Genomic DNA, 19,093 nt, shown 5'->3' on the forward strand with positions numbered 1-19,093 from the left:
CAAGTAACAGAAACTTTTCTACTTTTGGCAACAAGTCAGCACTAAGAGTTTGGAAGTAAAGTTGAGCTTTCTGACAACATTGCAACTTAACCCTAACCCAGTATATTTGAGACAATTCAATTTCCAATACCAGTCACCTTCATCAACTTGAACATACCTAATTGGCAGTTTTGTATGTGGTTGGCTTGAGACCACTGGAAACTCGATTGTGCAATAAGCCAAACTCATGACAATATGGTTGTACAGGTATTGCATTGAGAAAGTTAGTCAAGTGTTGAGCCAAGGATACATGTTAGCACAGTCTTGGTCCAAAGCAGACCACCAATGCAGGCATGGTGCTTCACAGAGCCAGAAAAAAAAAAACATGCTACTCAGCAGGTCTTTTGAGAACAAAATGTTTTTTTTTTTTTTTTTTTAACACCAACAAAACCATCTTTCCCAAGCACAAAAAAATCTCTTAACTAAAGAATCTCATAGCTAAAATGAAGTGGGGAAGAGGGGATGGAGAGAGAGCAGGCACTCCTCAAATTCCCTCTGGACAGTTCAGATGGAGAGGTCATGACTACTGCTGCAGGGGGCTCATGATTGACCGGATTCAATTTATCAAACATCGGGCCAAAACCAAAATCATAGACGTGTCCTGAACAAATATTTCCATTCCGCTCAGCCAAAAGGCCTTCTTGGCATCTGGGAGTATCATGACAGCAGAAGCATCTTTTACTTTCAGAAGGAAGGTACAGATCAGCCATGGGCTAATCAAATCACAGACTTGAGGGGCTGAATGGCCTACTCCTGTACCTACGTTCCTAATATGATGAAAGGATTAACCACCCCTCTTGGTCAAAAATGTTCCCTAAAAACAAATCAAAATGAAGTGCACCAGTTTGGTTACCTTCCAATACCAGTCTTTTAGTACTGACCTCATGCTATGACTGTCCGAACAAAATGAAAAGCCAATGAGGAGGTATGGGAAATCCATCCATCCACCATCTGACATCCCTGGCAAAAATCACAACATTGACCAGTATCTGGGGATCATTACCTAGCCTCCTGACATTCTAAGATAGAGCTTAAACCTGGTTGAAATCTGCCTGAATGACTCCAGAACATTAATTAGTGCACAATCTTTTCTTATCTAATCTAGAGAGGTCACAAGTTCCCTAAAATTTCAAATTTTAAATATTTGACCTGAACAGCCATGAACCTACTCTATGGATCAACTGCTTCACAGTCTTGAGGGGTGGTTAATCCTTTAATCATATTAGGAACGTAGGTACAGGAGTAGGCCATTCAGCCCCTCGAGTCTGTGATTTGATTAGCCCATGGCTGATCTGTACCTTCCTTCAGGAAGTAAAAGTCGCCCGTGCTCGCTGACCTACATTGGCTCCCGGTCCGGGAACGCCCTAATTTTAAAATTCTCATCCTTGTTTTTAAATCCCCCCCCATGACCTCGCCCCTCCCTACCTCAACCTCTTACAACCAGTCAACCCTCCAAGATCTTGGTGCTCCTCCAATTCTGGCTTCTCGCACATCCCTGATATTCTTTGCTCCAACATTAGCGACTGTGCCTTCAACTGCCTAGGCCCCGAGCTCTGGCATTCTCTCCCTAAACCCCTCTCTATTCCTTTAAGACACGACTTAAAATCTACTTCTTTGACCAACCTGCCCTAATATCTCCTTAAGTAGCTCGGCGTCAAATTTGGTTGATAATCCCTCGTGAAGTGCCTTGGGATGTTTGACTGCGTTAAAGGCACCATACAAATGCAAGTGGTTGTTGCTGAAGGCTCTTCCAAAGAAAATGGCTGCTACTTACTTCTCAGGAAGTACTTAACAATGTGTCTTAACCTCAACTTTAGCAAAGCACCCCTACTGTACTGGTACATTTCCAATGAATAATCTGAACAGTTAGACGAAGACATTAACTTGATGTATACTAGCAACCTTGACAGCTCATTTCATCTAGCATGTATGGCAAGGCAATGGTTGAATGGCAAGACCAGAGCAGGGATATAAACAGCATAGAGAAAGCAGGAAGTCAGTCGCTGCCGGTCAGAACCCACCCACCATGTTCTGAGAAAAATCCAAATTCAACATCCCGGGGAAACAAGCAAGTGATTGGTTGGTGAGTAACTGACTCGTTTAACTTTCAAAACAAGTGTAACTTAGAAATTGGATGTTTTATTAGTAGAAGGTTTACTAGCAGTTGTAAAGCTTATTGGGAGTAGTAGGGTTTATAAATTATAAATTTAATTAAGAATATTAAATTAATTAACACATAAAAAAGATGGCAGGGCAGGTGATGTGTAGCGACTGCAGAACGTGGGAGCTCCTGGACGCCAGCAAGATCCAGGGCAAACGCGATTGCAGTAAGCTTCTGCGGCGTGAGGAGCTTCGGCTCAGAGTCATTGAGCTGGAGGTCAAGCTGCAACACATCAGGGAAGGGGAAAAATACCTGGACATTCGGTTCCAGGAGACGGTCACACCCCTTAGGATAAGGTCGTCTGAATTGGTCAGTGGTCAGGGACAGGAGGGTGTGACTGCGAGCGAGGCAGGTAAGGGGATTGAGAAGGTAGAAGTGAAGGAGCCTCAGCCTTTGCAATTGTCCAACTGGTTTGAGGTGCTTGCAGCCTGTATGGACGAAAGCAGGGGCTGCAGGGTGGATGAGCAAACTGACCGTGGCACCGTGGTACAGGAAGGCATTCAAGCGGAGGGATTTAGTAGGAATGTCGTGGTAATAGGGGAAGAGTATAGTCAGGGGGATAGACACAGTTCTCTGCAGCAGAGAGCGAGAGTCCAGAAGGCTGTGTTGCCTGCCCAGTGCCAGGGTTCGGGACATCTGCTCTGGGCGGGACAGGAACTTACAATGGGACGGGGAGGACCCAGATGTTGTGGTCCGCGTAGGTACCAACGACACAGGTAGGACGAGGGAAGAGGTGATGCTTAGGGAGTATAAGCAGCTTGGGGATAAATTAAAAAGTAGAACCTCAAAGATGATAATCTCTGGATTATTACCTGAGCCACGAGCAAATTGACATAGGGTAAATAAGATTAGAGAATTAAATTCATGGCTCAAAGATTGGTGTGGGAGAAATGGGTTTCGATTCATGGGGCACTGGCACCAGTACTGGGGAAAGTGGGAGCTGTACCACTGGGACGGCCTTCATCTGAACCGTGCTGGGGCCAATGTTCTGACGAATCGAATAACTAAGGCGGCAGAGAAGGCTTTAAAGTAAATAGTGGGGGCGAGGGATCAAGTAAGGGAAGATGTGATAAATTAAAGAAAGAAAACAAGCCAAGCGAGCAAGGTAACAATAAGGGAAATGATAATCAGAGTGGCAGGAAGGGACAGCATGCAAACTTAAGAGTGCGCCAGCAGATAAGGCTAGAGGTTGCAAAAATAGTAAAAAGACAGCACTAAAGGCTTTGTATCTGAATGCACATAGCATTCGTAACAAAATGGATGAATTAACAGCTCAAATAGAAATAATTATGTATGATCTGATAGCCATTACAGAGACATGGTTGCAAGATGACAAAGGCTGGAACCTGAATATTCAAGGGTACTTGACATTTCAGAAGGACAGGAAGCTAGGAAAAAGATGGAGGGGTAGCTCTGTTAATTATACTCATGTCATCCTTAATTGAGAGAAATGACCTTAGTTCTAAAGACCAAGATGTAGAATCAATTTGGGTAGAGATAAGAAATAGTAAAAGGCAAGAAGTCACTTGTGGGAGTAGTTTATAGGCCCCCTAACAGTAACCACACTGTCGGACAGAGTATAGAGGAAGAAATAATGGGGGCTTGTGAGAATGGAACAGCGATAATCCTGGGTGATTTTAATCTACATATAGATTGGAAGAATCTGATTGGAAAAGGTAGCCTGGAAGATGAGTTCATCGAGTGCTTTCGGGACAGTTTCTTAGAGCAGCACATTCTAGAGCCAACCAGAGAGCAGACTATTCTAAATCTGGTAATGTGTAATGAGGCAGGATTAATGATTTCATTGTAAGGAAGCCTCTAGGTAGCAATGATCACAATCTGATTGAATTTCACATTCAATTTGAGGGAGAGAAGAGTAAGTCTAAGACTAGTGTTTTAAACTGAAATAAGCGCAATTATGAGGGCAGGAAGACAGAGCTGACTAAAGTGAACTGGGAAATCAGGTTAAGGGATAGGTCAATAGAGATGCAGTGGCAGACATTTAATGAGATATTTCATAACACTCAGCAAAGATACATTCCAGTGAGAAAGAAAGACTCTAGGGAAGGACGTACCATCCATGGTTAACTAAGGAAATTAAAGATAATATCAAATTGAAAGAAAAAGCATACAATTCCACGAAGATTAGTGACAGGTCAGAAGATTGGTCAGAATATAAAAAACAGCAAAGAATGACTAAAAGAATAATGATGAGGGAGAAATTAGAGTACGAGAGAAAGCTAGCTAAAAATATAAAAAGATAATAAAAGTTTCTACAGGTATTTAAAAAGGAAAAGAGTAAGTAAAGTGAGTGTTGGTCCTCTAGAGAGTCTGGGAATTAATAATGGACAATAAGGAAACGGCTGATGAACTGAACAGATATTTTGTGTCCGTCCTCACTGTAGAGGATACAAATAACATGGCAGAAATAATTGTGAATCAAGAGGTGAAAGGAAAGGAGGAACTTAAAACATTTACAATCATCAGGGAAAGGGTTCTGAAAAAAATTAGAACTAAAAGCTGACAAGTCCCCAAGTCCTGACAGACTTCATCCTAGGGTCTTAAAAGAAGTGGCTGCAGAGATAGTAGATGTATTGGTATTAATTTTCCAAAATTCCCTAGATTCTGGAAGGGTCCCATCAGATTGGAAAATAGCAAATGTAACTCCTCTATTCAAGAAAGGAGGGAGACAGAAAGCAGGAAACTACAGGCCAGTTAGCTTAACATCTGTCATAGGGATAATGCTAGAATCTATTATTAAGGAGGTTATAGCAGGGCACTTAGAAAATCTCAATGCAATCAGGCAGAGTCAACACAGCTTTGTGAAAGGGAAATCTTGTTTGACTAATTTATTAGAGTTATTTAAGGAAGTAACAAGCAACATGGATAAAGGGGATCCAGTGGATGTGGTGTACTTGGATTTCCAGAAGGCTTTTGAGAAGGTGTCACATCAAAGGCTACTACACGAAATAAGAGTTCCTGGTGTCAGGGGTAACATATCAGCATGGATAAAGGATTGGTTAGATAACAGGAAACAGAGTAGGCATAAATGGGTCATTTTCAGGTTGGCAAGATGTAACGAGTGGAGTGCCACAGGGATCAGTGCTTGGGCCTCAACTATTTACAATCTATATCAATGACGTGGATGAAGGGACCGAATGTATGGTTGCTAAATTTGCTGCTGACACAAGGGTAGGTAGGAAAGTAAGTTGCGAAGAGGACATAAGGAGTCTGCAAAGGGATATAGATAGGTTAAGTGAGTGGGCAAAAATTTGGCAGATGGAGTATAATGTGGGAAAAAGCAAACTTGTCCACTTTGGCAGGACGAATAGACAAGCAGTATATTATTTAAATGGAGAGATTGCAGAACTCTGAGGTACAGAGGGATCTGGGTGTCCTAGTACATGAATCAAAGTTAGTATACAGGTACAGCAAGTGATTAGGAAGGCAAATGGAATGTGGTCATTTATTGCAAGGGGAATGGAATATAAAAGTAGAGATGTTTTGCTACAGTTGTACAGGAAATTGGTGAGACCACATCTAGAATACTGTGTGCAGTTTTGGTCTCCTTATTTAAGAAAGGAGATTAATTGCTTTAGAGGCGGTTCAGAGAAGGTTCACTCGACTGGGATGAGGGGGTTATGAGGAAAGGTTGTGCAAGTTGGGCCTGTATACACTGGAGTTTAGAAGAATGAGAGGTGATCTTATTGAAACATATAAGATCCTGAGGGGACTAGAAGGGGTAGATGCTGAGAGGATGTTTCCCCTTGTGGGAGACTAGAACTAGGGGCCGCAGTTTAAAAATGAGGGGTCTCCCATTTAAGACAGAGATGAGGAGAAATTTCTTCTCCGAGGATCATGAGTCTGTGGAACTCCCTTCCCCAGAGAGCGGTGGAGGCAGGGTCATTGATATTTTTAAAGCCGAGTTAGACAGATTCCTGATTAACAAGGGAGTCAAAGGTTACTGTCGGTAGACAGGAAAGTAGGGTTGAGGTCACAATCAGATCAGCCATGATCTTATCAAATGGTAGAGCAAGCTCGAGGGACCAAATGGCCTACTCCTGCTTTTAAGTCATATGTTCATATTTCTTAACACTCAGTGAATATGGATTACCGAGAGTATAGTGGACATTGAAAAGTGACTGAGTTTTCAAGAGGCAGACAAATTATAATAAAACTCATTTGAATGCCGGGATGAGATTATTGCCCAAAAACAACCCCCATTTTCTAAACACACATCAGCACTGGTGCAGTCGAGCATTGATTAGAGCAAGGTGAAGACGTCACCCTTGAGGATGCCGCATGGCATGGGGCAACCAAAGAATGCAAAAAAACCCTGTACAAAATTCACATTACAAGAAACAGAAATTAATGCACTCCCACTCCAAAGGTGCAATTTTTAACATTTTATTTTAAAATGAGGGAATTATTCTCCAATATAGCTAGTCCTACCGAAATGTAATGAGCAAGACATGACAGTCCACCTACGTCTGTCAGTGCATTACACGTCACCTGTGAAATAAGGTCAGGCAACAGACACTCAGCCCACATATGTGATCTGACAGAACCAACTGCAATTATAATAATTTACATCATTCCTTTACCTATACCATTTTCAATTGCATTTTGCTCATCCCAGATGCAGCAAAAATATTTCACACAGCAAATTCAACCTGGTTTTCCTCCTTTTAACAATTCAATACATTTTTTGAAATCCAAGGAAATTTTGGACAAAGGATGTTAGAGCTGGAAATAGAATACTGGTACACTGTCAGCATCAAGCCCTCCCACGTCAGCTGTAGCACAAACACAGTGCAAAATTCCACAGGCATTAACCCTTTCCTCTGAAGAGGCCAATCCTGTTGCAGTGCTTCTGTTTTTCGAAGATGTTGTCAAACAAAGGCACCATTTGCACGTTCAGGTGAACCTAAAAAATCCCAGGACACGATTCGAAGAGAGGCAAGTTCTCCTGTTGCCCTGGCCAACAATCGTCTGTCGATCATTCATCTCATGTGCTGTTTGTGGGACCATGCAGTGCACAAATTTACTGCATCACCACTACCCACCCTAATTCATCTATTTAGGAATAGGACTACCCAATCATTGAAAAACCATACAATTTTATAATCTGAATTCAGCACCAGTGAGAACAAGAGTGTGACTTCCAATTTCTGTCAACGAAGAACTTTTCAAACCAAGCTTGGATTCTCATCTAGTTTCCAGAGATTAAAGGATGGTATTCCAACTACACAACTGGAAGATAAGGAGCACAGAGTTCCTGACCCATGTTCTGTCCTTCAACTTATACTTAACCCTAACTTGCTACCCTGTGCATTAGAGTACAATTGTCAGCAAGATAAAAGGTTAAAAAAAAACTATAGCTGTGTTTAATTAAATCAACAGCTCATATTTTCAGCTTCCAAAAATAAATACAATTTGGATGCAATAAATAATTTGTTGGGAGTCACTGCCCAAGATGAAAAATTAATCTTGAACCCTGGCCAAAGCAATAGTGGTTGTCTATAGCTCAAAAACCTTGAGAAACTCCATGATAGCAAGCAAGCTCATAACAATGGAAGTTTGGATTTGAACTTATTAACCTCCGGATAGGGGCTTGGTGTGCTCTTATAAACTGAGATAAATCACTTTAATGGCTTTTTAATTCTTATCGTTGCCTGAAGAAAATACTGACACAAAACCAACCACATGATGAAGACTGAAATTTGTTTGATGGAAAAATGTTTTGGGAATAAGGAGGTTGTGTGGGGGGGGGTGGTGGGGGGAGAAAGGAAGACAAACAGGAAGTCTGCCAATGTCCTAGTCACAGGTGAAGTCAAGTTTATAGCAATTGCAAACCCAGTTTGTCAATTTATTACTGTATCACATGCTGTTTTTCTTTAATAGTCTGACTTAGTTCCTGCAGCCACTAGAAACTGTACAACCACACCAAAAGTGGGCTCAACTTCGTGACCAGGAGTTGTAATCTATCCAGTTAGTCCCAGCATGAATACTCAATGTACATCAGATCACACTTACTTTTTGGACTACTTGGGCTTCTCATTGCACCCCTTCCTTTTCCTTTTGGAGTACATACATCAGCAGCCAGGTACTGATGATCACTTTCTTCCAACTCCAGTCTCCTCTTTGCCTGCGCAATAAAAAATAAATCATGATCCTTCTAATCAACTCATCTCATCAATTTTCTTTAAAGGTGGCACATACAATAAGGCAGCTTGCTATCTGTTTATTAATTTTTTTTATTTTTTTTTTATTCGTTCACGGGATGTGGGCGTCGCTGGCGAGGCCGGCATTTATTGCCCATCCCTAATTGCCCTCGAGAAGGTGGTGGTGAGCCGCCTTCTTGAACCGCTGCAGTCAGTGTGGTGACGGTTCTCCCACTGTGCTGTTAGGAAGGGAGTTCCAGGATTTTGACCCAGCGACAATAAAGGAACGGCGATATATTTCCAAGTCGGGATGGTGTGTGACTTGGAGGGGAACGTGCAGGTGGTGTTGTTCCCATGCGCCTGCTGCCCTTGTCCTTCTAGGTGGTAGAGGTCGCGGGTTTGGGAGGTGCTGTCGAAGAAGCCTTGGCGAGTTGCTGCAGTGCATCCTGTGGATGGTGCACACTGCAGCCACAGTGCGCCGGTGGTGAAGGGAGTGAATGTTTAGGGTGGTGGATGGGGTGCCAATCAAGCGGGCTGCTTTATCTTGGATGGTGTCGGGCTTCGAGTGTTGTTGGAGCTGCACTTATCCAGGCAAGTGGAGAGTATTCCATCACACTCCTGACTTGTGCCTTGTAGATGGTGGAAAGGCTTTGGGGAGTCAGGAGGTGAGTCACTCGCCGCAGAATACCCAGCCTCTGACCTGCTCTCGTAGCCACAGTATTTATATGGCTGGTCCAGTTAAGTCCACCATAACAGTAGGAAAGCAAAGTATCAGAGGGGAGGGTGTTTGCAAAGGAGGAAAAAAAAAATAAGCAGGATGAGACAACCCTTAATCTGTCACCATGCACTTGAATCAGTAAAGGTCTTGAAGCAGGTTGCATGCTAGTTCAGCTGCAGAATGAACGTGAAACACAAGATAAACACGGGACCGTAGAACACGAGATGGAAAATAATTTCAAAAGATGACAGAGAAGCTTAAACAAGACTTTCCGATGTTGGCTTTCACTGAGTTACTTTCCAAAAGCAGGAGGATAAAACTCAAGCTGAATGGTGCTGGGTTCTCAAATTCAAACAATACCCAACTCCCAACACGCTGCCATACAGCTGTACTTTGCGAGACTTTATCAGGAGCATGGCCAGGATTTTTCCTGTCACACTTAACTGTGCCAATGCTTAGCAATTGGATTACTGGATAGTAATTGGATGAATTTATTAGAATTCAGGAGTCCAAACAATAAGCCAACGAGCATGAAACAAGGTAGAGAGTCACAACTGCTGGTTCTAGGAGTGCACTGAAATTCCAATTTGTACGTGTATTCTAAACTCACCTACAGTCCAACCTGATTATCATATTACAAACTCATGGGAACTGAGTAAGTAATTCATCTTTGCACTCCTTCAATGACAATAAAGATTTAGCCAAGCCCAGATTGATTACAGCTGGGTTCAACTGCATTAGCTGTAAACATCTTAACCTGCAAGTTCAATTTTGGAATAAGAACCATCACTGATTAAAGCACAAGATAATACGATTTTCTAGCCGAAGCCTCTGGGATCAGGCACTCTAGCCAATGTTAAACTAGCGGATTTTTCTAGCGTGATTATAATGACGTGGCAAAAAGTACACACTTGATACTAATTTGATTAAAAGTAACAAGAACTTCCCCAAAAAAGCTTCAATGCCAGTTTGGAAGTGGGGACAAAAGAGACCAAGGGCAAACAAGCGAGAATGACAGAGAGCAAAGATCAATTTCTCGCCTAATGTGAGCTTGACCTTGTTCAATATATGACCTTCTCCTCCAGGCATTAATAACAACCCGAAGCCAGGGATGGTTCTAAGGATGCATGTGTTTCCATAATCCTATAGATGACGTCTCCCAGCATTAATAAATCACCTCAATGTCTTTCTCATTGGTTTCCTTTTCCAAATGGCAGAACAGCTTAGTTGCTGATTAATTTCTGGAAATGCAGTTTAATTAATTTGTAGAAAAACAATGTTCTATCTATATATAACTGACATTCAACTCAGTTTCTTTTTAAAAAAAAACTGAACATACATCTTAATGGAGCATTCAATATTTTTCAAATATACAACATATACTAGGCAGAGAACTTAAAACTACACGTATGCATGTGTGGTATAAACAGTAATCATTCCCTGTCCGGTTTTCATCCCTCCATGGACTTGGCCTCCCTATCTCTAACCTCCTCCAGCCCTACAACCCTCCGGGATCTCTGCGTTCCTCCAATTCTGGCCTCTTGCACATCCCCAATTTTAAATCACTCCACTATTGACGTTGTGCCTTCAGCTGCCTAGGCCCTAAATTTTGGAACCCCCCCCCCCCCCCCCCCCCCCCCACCACCCCTAAACCTCTCCTCCTTGAAGACACTCCTTAAAGCTTTGACCAAGCTTTGTGTCACTAGTCCTAATGTTTCCTTATATGGCTCAGTGTCAAATTTTGTCTGATTGAGCTCCTGTGAAGCGCCTTGGGACATTTAACTATGTTAATGGTCCTATATAAATGCAAGTATTAGTTGTTTTACCCAAAAGGCGGCAAAATAAACAATTGCCCCTTTAGTAGAGTAAAAATCCCACCAGCAGACCTTCAAATGTCAAAAGCATAAAACCTTTGGAGCACAGGAACTCAATTCCAAAACCATGTCTGGAGGGGGGAAAAGTTAAATGCAAAACATCTCAATTCCAAGAATGGGTGCTATTACAATTCAGGCTCTAATTTGTGTTTAGAGCATAGTGCAGTTTCCACATGTAGATCCTTTTCTTCCACGATCAGAAACGTACAACTCATGAGTAATGTAAACAGGCGTTAGTAGGCCACAGGATTTAGAACCTTTTCACTGCAATGTTTCATACCCAGGTTGCATGGGCTACCCATCATGCTCTCTTGCCTGCTTCAAAAAGGTGAAAACCACATGGTCAGACTATTATTCAGGCTAAAATTAGAAGTGGAATTTCTTTACACTTACACAGAAGCTAAAGGAATACAGCAGATAATTAGCAATAAATGTTGGAGCTGCAGCTGGAATATATTGAAGTTTTGCATGTAACAGACACTTCCTGTGTGCACCACACTTACTTCCCATCACACTTCGACATATCCTCTGACTCATCATAAGCAACACCAGAGGGATCTGCTAGCAATATTTCAAATGGTCTCGAAATTAATTTTAAAAGTGCCCAAAATCTTCAAATTCTCAGAACCTTACACATAGAGGCCTTGATGAAAGTAACACGAGTGCTTCTTTGCTCCAGATTCCCATTTCACCATCATAGTATGGAAACTCACACGAAGCAGGGGAGCTGGGAAAAACAGGCAGCACATTTCCTACCCCAAGCATACTGAAATACCCCAGATCAAAGCAGTTCTTCCCACTTGGCAGACAATGAAGTTATTAATTTTACCATTCAGATAGATCTCAGACTTTTGGCCTTCAGTTAGGTTTAATTGCTTTTGACGGACAAACTTGAAATATCCAACTGCTTGCCTCCCCTCAAACAGATAGCTTGACACTGCAAGCTCGAGTGTGGTAACATCTCAAAAACAGGAGAATTGCAGATGCAATTAACTTTTAAGTATAGGCAATCGGCAACGTTGTGGGAAACCAACTGCTGTCATCCATGGCTCAGCAGTAGCCTCTGAGTCAAAAGGTTATGGATTCAATTCCCACTCCAGATACGATACCGACATCACTAAGCAGGATATCTGGTCATTATCACATTGCTGTTTGTGGGACCTTGCTGTGCGCAAATTGGCTGCCACGTTTCCCTACACTGAAACAGTGACTACATTTCAAAAGTACTTCATTGGCTGTAAAGCATTTTGGGATGTCGAGGTTGTGAAAGGCGCTATATAAATGCAAGGCTTTTTTCCCCTCCCAAAACCCATGGTTATCTCTAGATGGAAGTGTGCATTGTCTCATTTCTTCCACACGAAGACCAGAACTCCTTTCAGAAGGCAGCTGACAGTCGTGTATTTTTGCCCCATATGCCTTTGTTGTTTTTCTATGTTAATGCTGCTATATAAATCCACGATGATGTTTTAAAGTTGCAATATATTGGCCTATCCAACATTTCATCTGAAACAGATCTAATGGGTGTTGGAGTTTGAAGCAAGAGTGGGCTCCGCCTCCTCTGCAATGGCCACAGTACATCATCTGATCTTTGCCACATACAATTCTCCTTTTTAAAAATAAAGGATTTTGTGGGAAGGCATCTGGTCAGGGGCCAAACAGCAAGTCCCCAGTTGTAGCAAAGTCAACAGCACATTTGGTGAAAGTCTTAAGATTAATCTATGTAACTCATTTACAGATGTTCAACTTCAAGACTTCACGTGAAAGTTAACCAACATTGTGGCTACAGTTGAATAGATATTCTTCAGCTTAACTAAGGGACCTTCTCCTTACAGGGAGTCCGACTTGGCTCAGTGGTAGCATTCAAGGCCACGTCTGTCCTCTCAGGTGGACGTAGATGATCACATGGCACTAATGAACAGCAAGGCAGTTCTCCTGGAAACCTGGTCAAAATATATCCCTCAGAGCTTCATTTTAAAAAAAAATTAACTGGTCATTTCTCTCATCGCTGTTTGTGGGATCTTGCTGTGTGCAAATTGGCTGCCACATTTTCCTACATTACAACAGTGACGCTTCAAAAGCGTTTTATTGGCTGTGAAACACTTTCAGACGTCTGGAATTCATGAAAGGTGCTATTTAAATAAAGTTTGTTCTATTGTTGACACCAACAGAAGAATTAACACTTAATAAAGAATACTCATGGGGATACAAGCCAGGGGTCCCTTAGATACAAATAAGGCAGACTTGACCAAAGCATACAAATTCCCCACAAACAAATCCGAATACAAGAATTGCTCTGCTACACGCTGGGCTACTTATATAAGCGTCTTGATGCTGTTTTCGATAAATCAACAACAACAGGCCTTTGCAAATTTCAGTCAGGAGGGAAGAGTGGCAACCAGGAGAGAGAAAATAAAATGTGTATGTTTTGGGTGGGAAGAAAGAAAATGTGAGTACCACAAAAGAACCTGTGTGTAGGCAGCCCCGGCAGACCAGTAAAGTACAATTTACGTATTTGATTACCAAGTTTGAATTTTCCTCCATACATAGTTAGGTTTGTATTTGGCAATCCAGCATTCCTAAATATGAACTCTGACCTTCCCAGTTTATACAGTTTTACAAAATTTACATCAGAGTTTGCACTGAAGTCTAAAATTCTGACTGCAATTTTTTTTTTAAAATGGGAAATCTCAGCATTCCCCAAATAAAAAAATTCACTGTAGCCAGGATTATGCACCAGCAACAAAAAGTGGCTGAAAATTACCCTCCACACACCTAAAGAGAAAAACTGCTTTTGATTCAATCATATAGTTAAACAGCAATCTGTTCCAGTAATTAGTGAATTAAATGAATATGTGGCAATTCGAGTTCCAGTTTACATAGGTCACCGCCGGCCATTTATTTCACATTTACACTAGGCAAATGTTTTAACTATTTCCCAACAAATTACCGTTACTCCACACACTCCTCGTCTGCCTTTTGTTGAAGATTCAAGCCAAGCTGTCTGGATATCATTTCTTTAGGAGGGAAGTACGAGCTCTCAGTGAGCTTTTACTGCCAACTGCAACCTTGGCTCCCAATGCAGCAGACACTGAAGAGACCAGTGTGCAGCTCCAAGTCCAAGTGAAGGACTGGCCCCAACATCAGAGGCAAAGCAGGTTAAAACTCATCTGCTTGCCGTATCGGCAGCGGGATGCAAATTTCTGTCTAGTGCTTCTACCCACATAGCTAGCCATCAATCTCAACCATGCCCCTTTGAGAAAGGGGGGAAAAAAATTGGAGAACCAATGACCCCCTCTGGCTGATCTAAGGATTCGAAAAGGCCTGGAAGTGGGCCTCAAATCAGGCCTAAAAGCAACCTCTTCAACAGTTATGACGCATGGATGCTACCAGGGGAAATTGGAACGAACAGTTATTTTAAAAAAGTTAACAAAAGTTTGCTTCAGTTCAAGAATCTACCAGTCATACCTCAGCTTAACTTCTATTAATCATGTTCGCATGTGGTATGCATAATGTGAAAATGAAATTTAATAGACAAGTTGGAAGGAAAGATTAGCATCTTGTATCGCATGAATGGTGTTGAATTAACTAAGGAAGAAATGGAAAGGATCTTAATGGGTTTGACATGGAACAGCAGCAATTATCAAAGCAAAAGAAGATTGAACTAGATTACCAAAACAGTAGGAAATAAGTAGTCAGGGGGAGTCGTGATCAAACTGTATGAGCATTCTGTTCAGACCACGCTTTGAGTATTGTATCCAATCAATTGGACACAGGGGTGACATTCAAGCATTGGAGACTGATCCTGGAGGAAAGACTGGTTTCTCATTTTTCCATTAGTGGGACCCTGCTTTGCACAAATTGGCCATAGCACTTGATTGTACAGCAATGACTTCACTTCAAATATAATTCATTGGCTTTGAAACATTTTGGAATGTCTCCAAAGATGTGAACGGCATTACATAAATGCAAGTGCCTTCTTTTCTCCACACAGCCAGAGTGGGTTAAATCCACTCCAATTAAGGGTACAGTTGCACTGCCACTTCAATGCAGAGTAGTTTAGAGCACTCAGGAGACTACCGTGCACACTAAAGCTACAAAGCACAAGGCTCTCGTACTGATTTGAGTTCACAGACTGCAGTATAACTGGAGCCCAAGATCAATGCAGCCTCTACACCAATTTCAGAGGCATCTAAATTCACTTCATGTGATTTTAATTAAAGCCAGCTTCCTTTCAGTCCTGACCAAATCAAACATGCAGGTGACCAAGGCTGCTCTGTTGTCCATGTGACAATAATGTAGTATTTTTGTGTGTTTCTGTTTAGCTTGGAGGCTGTCTCTTTAAATCCAGTCAATACATTGTCAGACACGCACACGCGCTCCACTTTACACAACTACAGCAGAATTCAGGGCAAAGACATTTTACAATATACATATGGGCCATAAAATTTCACAATACCCGTGCAGAACTGACGGCATAATCATTATTCGTACAATGTGATCAAATAGCAAACATGGAACACAAACAGTCTGCATCCACCGCTGGCAGAGAAAACTAAAATTCATCCCATAAAATTGACAGCACAAGTTGTTAAAGGGCACTCGAGTGATTCAAAGACAGCCATTTGAATAGAGATTAGTTGACAATTGCGAACTGTTTTGAGCTCCGCATTGAAGATTTAGGACCCCATTAGAATCTCTCAATGAGATTGCTGCCATGTAATCGCTCCTGGGTGTCTAGTTCTTCTACATAGTCTGCAGGAAATAAACATGATAGATTATAAAATGACTTTGCTCAGAGGCGAGCATCAATTGTCATGAGACACAGTCATCTTGCACCCAGCCCACTGTGATCAACACAGGGATTCCACTGTGTGTGCAACACTTGCAGATAGGGAAAAGATGCCCTAAAAAGATTGCACATTACACTAATTTTACTTTCTAGCAATTGCTTGCCAAAACAGTGTGGAAGAACAGGCTGGCAGTTTTGGTGCAACCAGTTTGTGTCACAAACTGAACCATTAAAGATCTGGATTTTGGAGGGGAATGGAGGAAAGAGGAGACGATGGTGGCTGTAGGAAATCAGCTTGCATTGAATCAACAACTGTCTCAAACAACCTTACTGTCCTCTCAAAAGCAGCCACATCAGGAACAGCCAACGCCAAACACTTAAAACACTCCTTTCGAAATCAGAATCGACTAACCTTATGCTACAGCCTGTGGGGGGGGGGGGGGGGGGGGGGGGGAGGGGGGGGAGGAACAGAAGAAACACCACCATGCATTTATACATCACCTTTAATGTAGAAAACATCCCCAAGCGCTTCACTGAGGCCTAAAGAGAAACAAATGGGTGGCGAGCCAGAGAAGGAGATATTAGGAGGGACCAGGAGCTTGTTCACAGAGGTGGGTTTTAAGGAGGGCCTTAAAGGAGGAGATGGAGGTGCAGAGGTGTTTAGGGAGGGAATTCTTAATGTGGGGCCTAGAACGCTGAACAAGGGTGATGGGCGAATGGGACTTGGTGTGGACTGAGATTATGGGCAGCAGAGCTTTGGATAAGCTGAAGTTTAAAAAGTATGGGAGGCCGGCCAAGAGATTGGAGGTGACAAGTATGGATAAGGGTTTCAATAGCAGATGGATGAGGCGAGGCAGAGGTAGGCAATGGTACGGAGTCTTAATACAGTTGTACAGGACTTTGATGAGACCACACCTGGAGTACTGCATACAGTTTTGGTCTCCTTACCTAAGGAAGGATATACTTGCCTTGGAGGCAGTGCAACAAAGGTTCACTAGATTAATTCCTGGGATAAGGGGGCTGTCCTGTGAGGAGAGATTGAATAGAATGAGCCTATACTGTCCGGAGTTTAGAAGAATGAGAGGTGATCTAATTGAAACATATAAGATCCTGAGGGGGCTTGACAGGGTAGATGCTGACAGGTTGTTTCCTCTGGCTGGAGAGTCTAGAACTAAGGGGCATAATCACAGGATATGGGGTCTGCCATTTAAGACTGAAATGAGGAGGAATTTCTTCACTCAGGGTTGTGAATCTTTGGAATTCTCTACCCCAGAGGGCTGTGGATGCTGATTCATTGAGTATATTCAAGGCTGAGCTAGATAGATTTTTGGATTCTAGGGGAATCTAGGGATTATGGGGATCAGGCAGGAAAGTAGAGTTGAGGTCAAAGATCAACCATGACCTTATTGAATGGCAGAGCAAGATCATGGGGCCGTATGGCCTACTCCTGCTCCTATTTCTTATGAGACAGAAGTACATGATCTTTGCGATGGAGAGGATATGGGGCTAGAAGCTCTGCTTGTGGTTGAATAGAACCCCAAGGCTGCAAACAGTCTGATTTAGCTGGAGACAGTGGCCAGGGAGGGGGATGAAATCAATGGCAGGGGTGGGGGCCAAAGACAATGGCTTCTGGCTTCCCATTGTTCAACTGAAGAAAATTGCAGCTCATCTAAGACTGGAAGTTGAACAAGCAATCTGATAGCACAGGGTAGGTGGAGGGGCTTTGAGAGAGGTGGTGATGTAGAGTTGGGTGTTGTCAGCCTACTTATGGAAGCTGATCCCATGTCTGCAGATAGTGTCGCCAAGGGGCAACATGTACATGAGGAAGACAAGGATGGATCCTTGGGGGATTCCAGAGGTAACGGTGCAGGGATAGGAAGAGAGGCCATTGCTGGAGATGCTCTGGCAACAATCAAAGGTTAAAGTAGAACTAAGCGGGGCAGTTCCACCAAGCTTAATAGGAAGAGACATTGGAGGAGAATGGTGCGGTTGTGTCAAAGGTTGCAGACATCAAGGAGGTCGAGGTGAGATAATTCACCATGGTCAGTCACAGAGGTTGACTTTGGTTAGGGTCACTTCAGTGCTGAGAGAGTGACGGAAATATGACTGGAGAGATTCGAACAGCAAGTTGTGGGCGAGACAGGCACAGGTCTGGGAGACAACAATACTTCCAAGGACAAAGCAAAACAATAAATGAAAACATGGTCATACCAGTGCATTTGCCAGCTTGAAATGCAACTGTAAAGAGCAGAGGAACTGAACAGTTAAACCACTCCCTTCCCTCAACCACCACATCACTAATATTCAGGAAAGCAGAAAGCCTTTCAATGCTTCAGCACAATTCCAACCTGTGCCGTTAGCCAAAGGGTTCCATGTCTTTCCCCTCCCTGATTACAACACCTTGGGTTTGGCTGTGAACAATTACATAGAAATGAACAGCACAGAAACCAGGCCGTTCAGCCCAACTGGTCCATGCTGGTATTTATACTCCACCCGAGCCTCCTCCCACCCCTCTTCATCTAACCCTATCAGCATAACAGTCTATTCCTTTCTCCCTCATGTGTTTATCTAGCTTCCCCTTAATGCAGTATGCTATTCGCCTCAACTACTCCTTGTGGCAGCAAGTCCTTGAGGAGCTGCTCAGCCTTTCCACAGAGGAACTCACCACCAACACAAAAACAAGTCTGAGTGTGCAGCTTAGGTTCTTACTAAAGCGAGTTTACACATTTACTAAATTCCTAACTGACCAGCTTATTTCAACAATGAATGAAAAGCATTCATTTTTCAACAGATATAGAATCAAGGTACAATGGAGCTAAGAAACACAGATTACAATAAAAAGTTAGCACGGATTTCTAAAAGGAAGGTCATGTTTAACAAACCTTATTGAATTCTTTGAAGAATTAACAGAAAAGAGACACGGGCAATGCAGTGGATGTGGTATCCTTGGACTTTCAGAAGGCCTTCGATAAGGTACCATGAGAATGGTCAGGGTGTGTGGAGTCAAGGTTCAAGTAGCAGAATGAATTGAAAGATGGGTATAAAACAGAAGACAGAGGGTAGAAGTTAAAGGAAGTTTCTTGGACTGGCAGAAAGTAGCACCCCCCAGGGATCCATGCTGGGACCACTTATTTACCATATACACAAATGATCTGGACTCAAATTGGAGGTAGGGTGTCAAAGTGTACAAATAATAACAAATTGGAGGGCATAGCTAATAATGCAGAGGACGGCACCAAAACACAGGAAGACAAACAGGCTGGCATAGTCAGTGGATAAATGGCAAATGAAATTCAATATGGCAAAGTCTGAGGTGGTTCTTCTTGATAGGAGGCATAAAGGAGGCCA

The 19,093-nt window shown here is 42.5% G+C and overlaps 1 protein-coding gene across 1 annotated transcript in view; it reads right to left on the minus strand.

Moving 5' to 3' along the window:
- The window catches only part of LOC137336144 (transcription factor E2F3-like), a 45,445-nt gene that overhangs the window by 15,811 nt on the left and 10,541 nt on the right, over positions 1-19,093 (minus strand). The window contains exon 2 of the mRNA XM_068001628.1: positions 8,237-8,348. Within this exon, the coding sequence (XP_067857729.1) occupies positions 8,237-8,348 (112 nt within the window). The remainder of the gene's footprint in view (positions 1-8,236; positions 8,349-19,093) is intronic.

Source organism: Heptranchias perlo, chromosome 2, assembly GCF_035084215.1.
Source record: "Heptranchias perlo isolate sHepPer1 chromosome 2, sHepPer1.hap1, whole genome shotgun sequence".
Lineage (NCBI taxonomy): Eukaryota > Metazoa > Chordata > Chondrichthyes > Hexanchiformes > Hexanchidae > Heptranchias > Heptranchias perlo.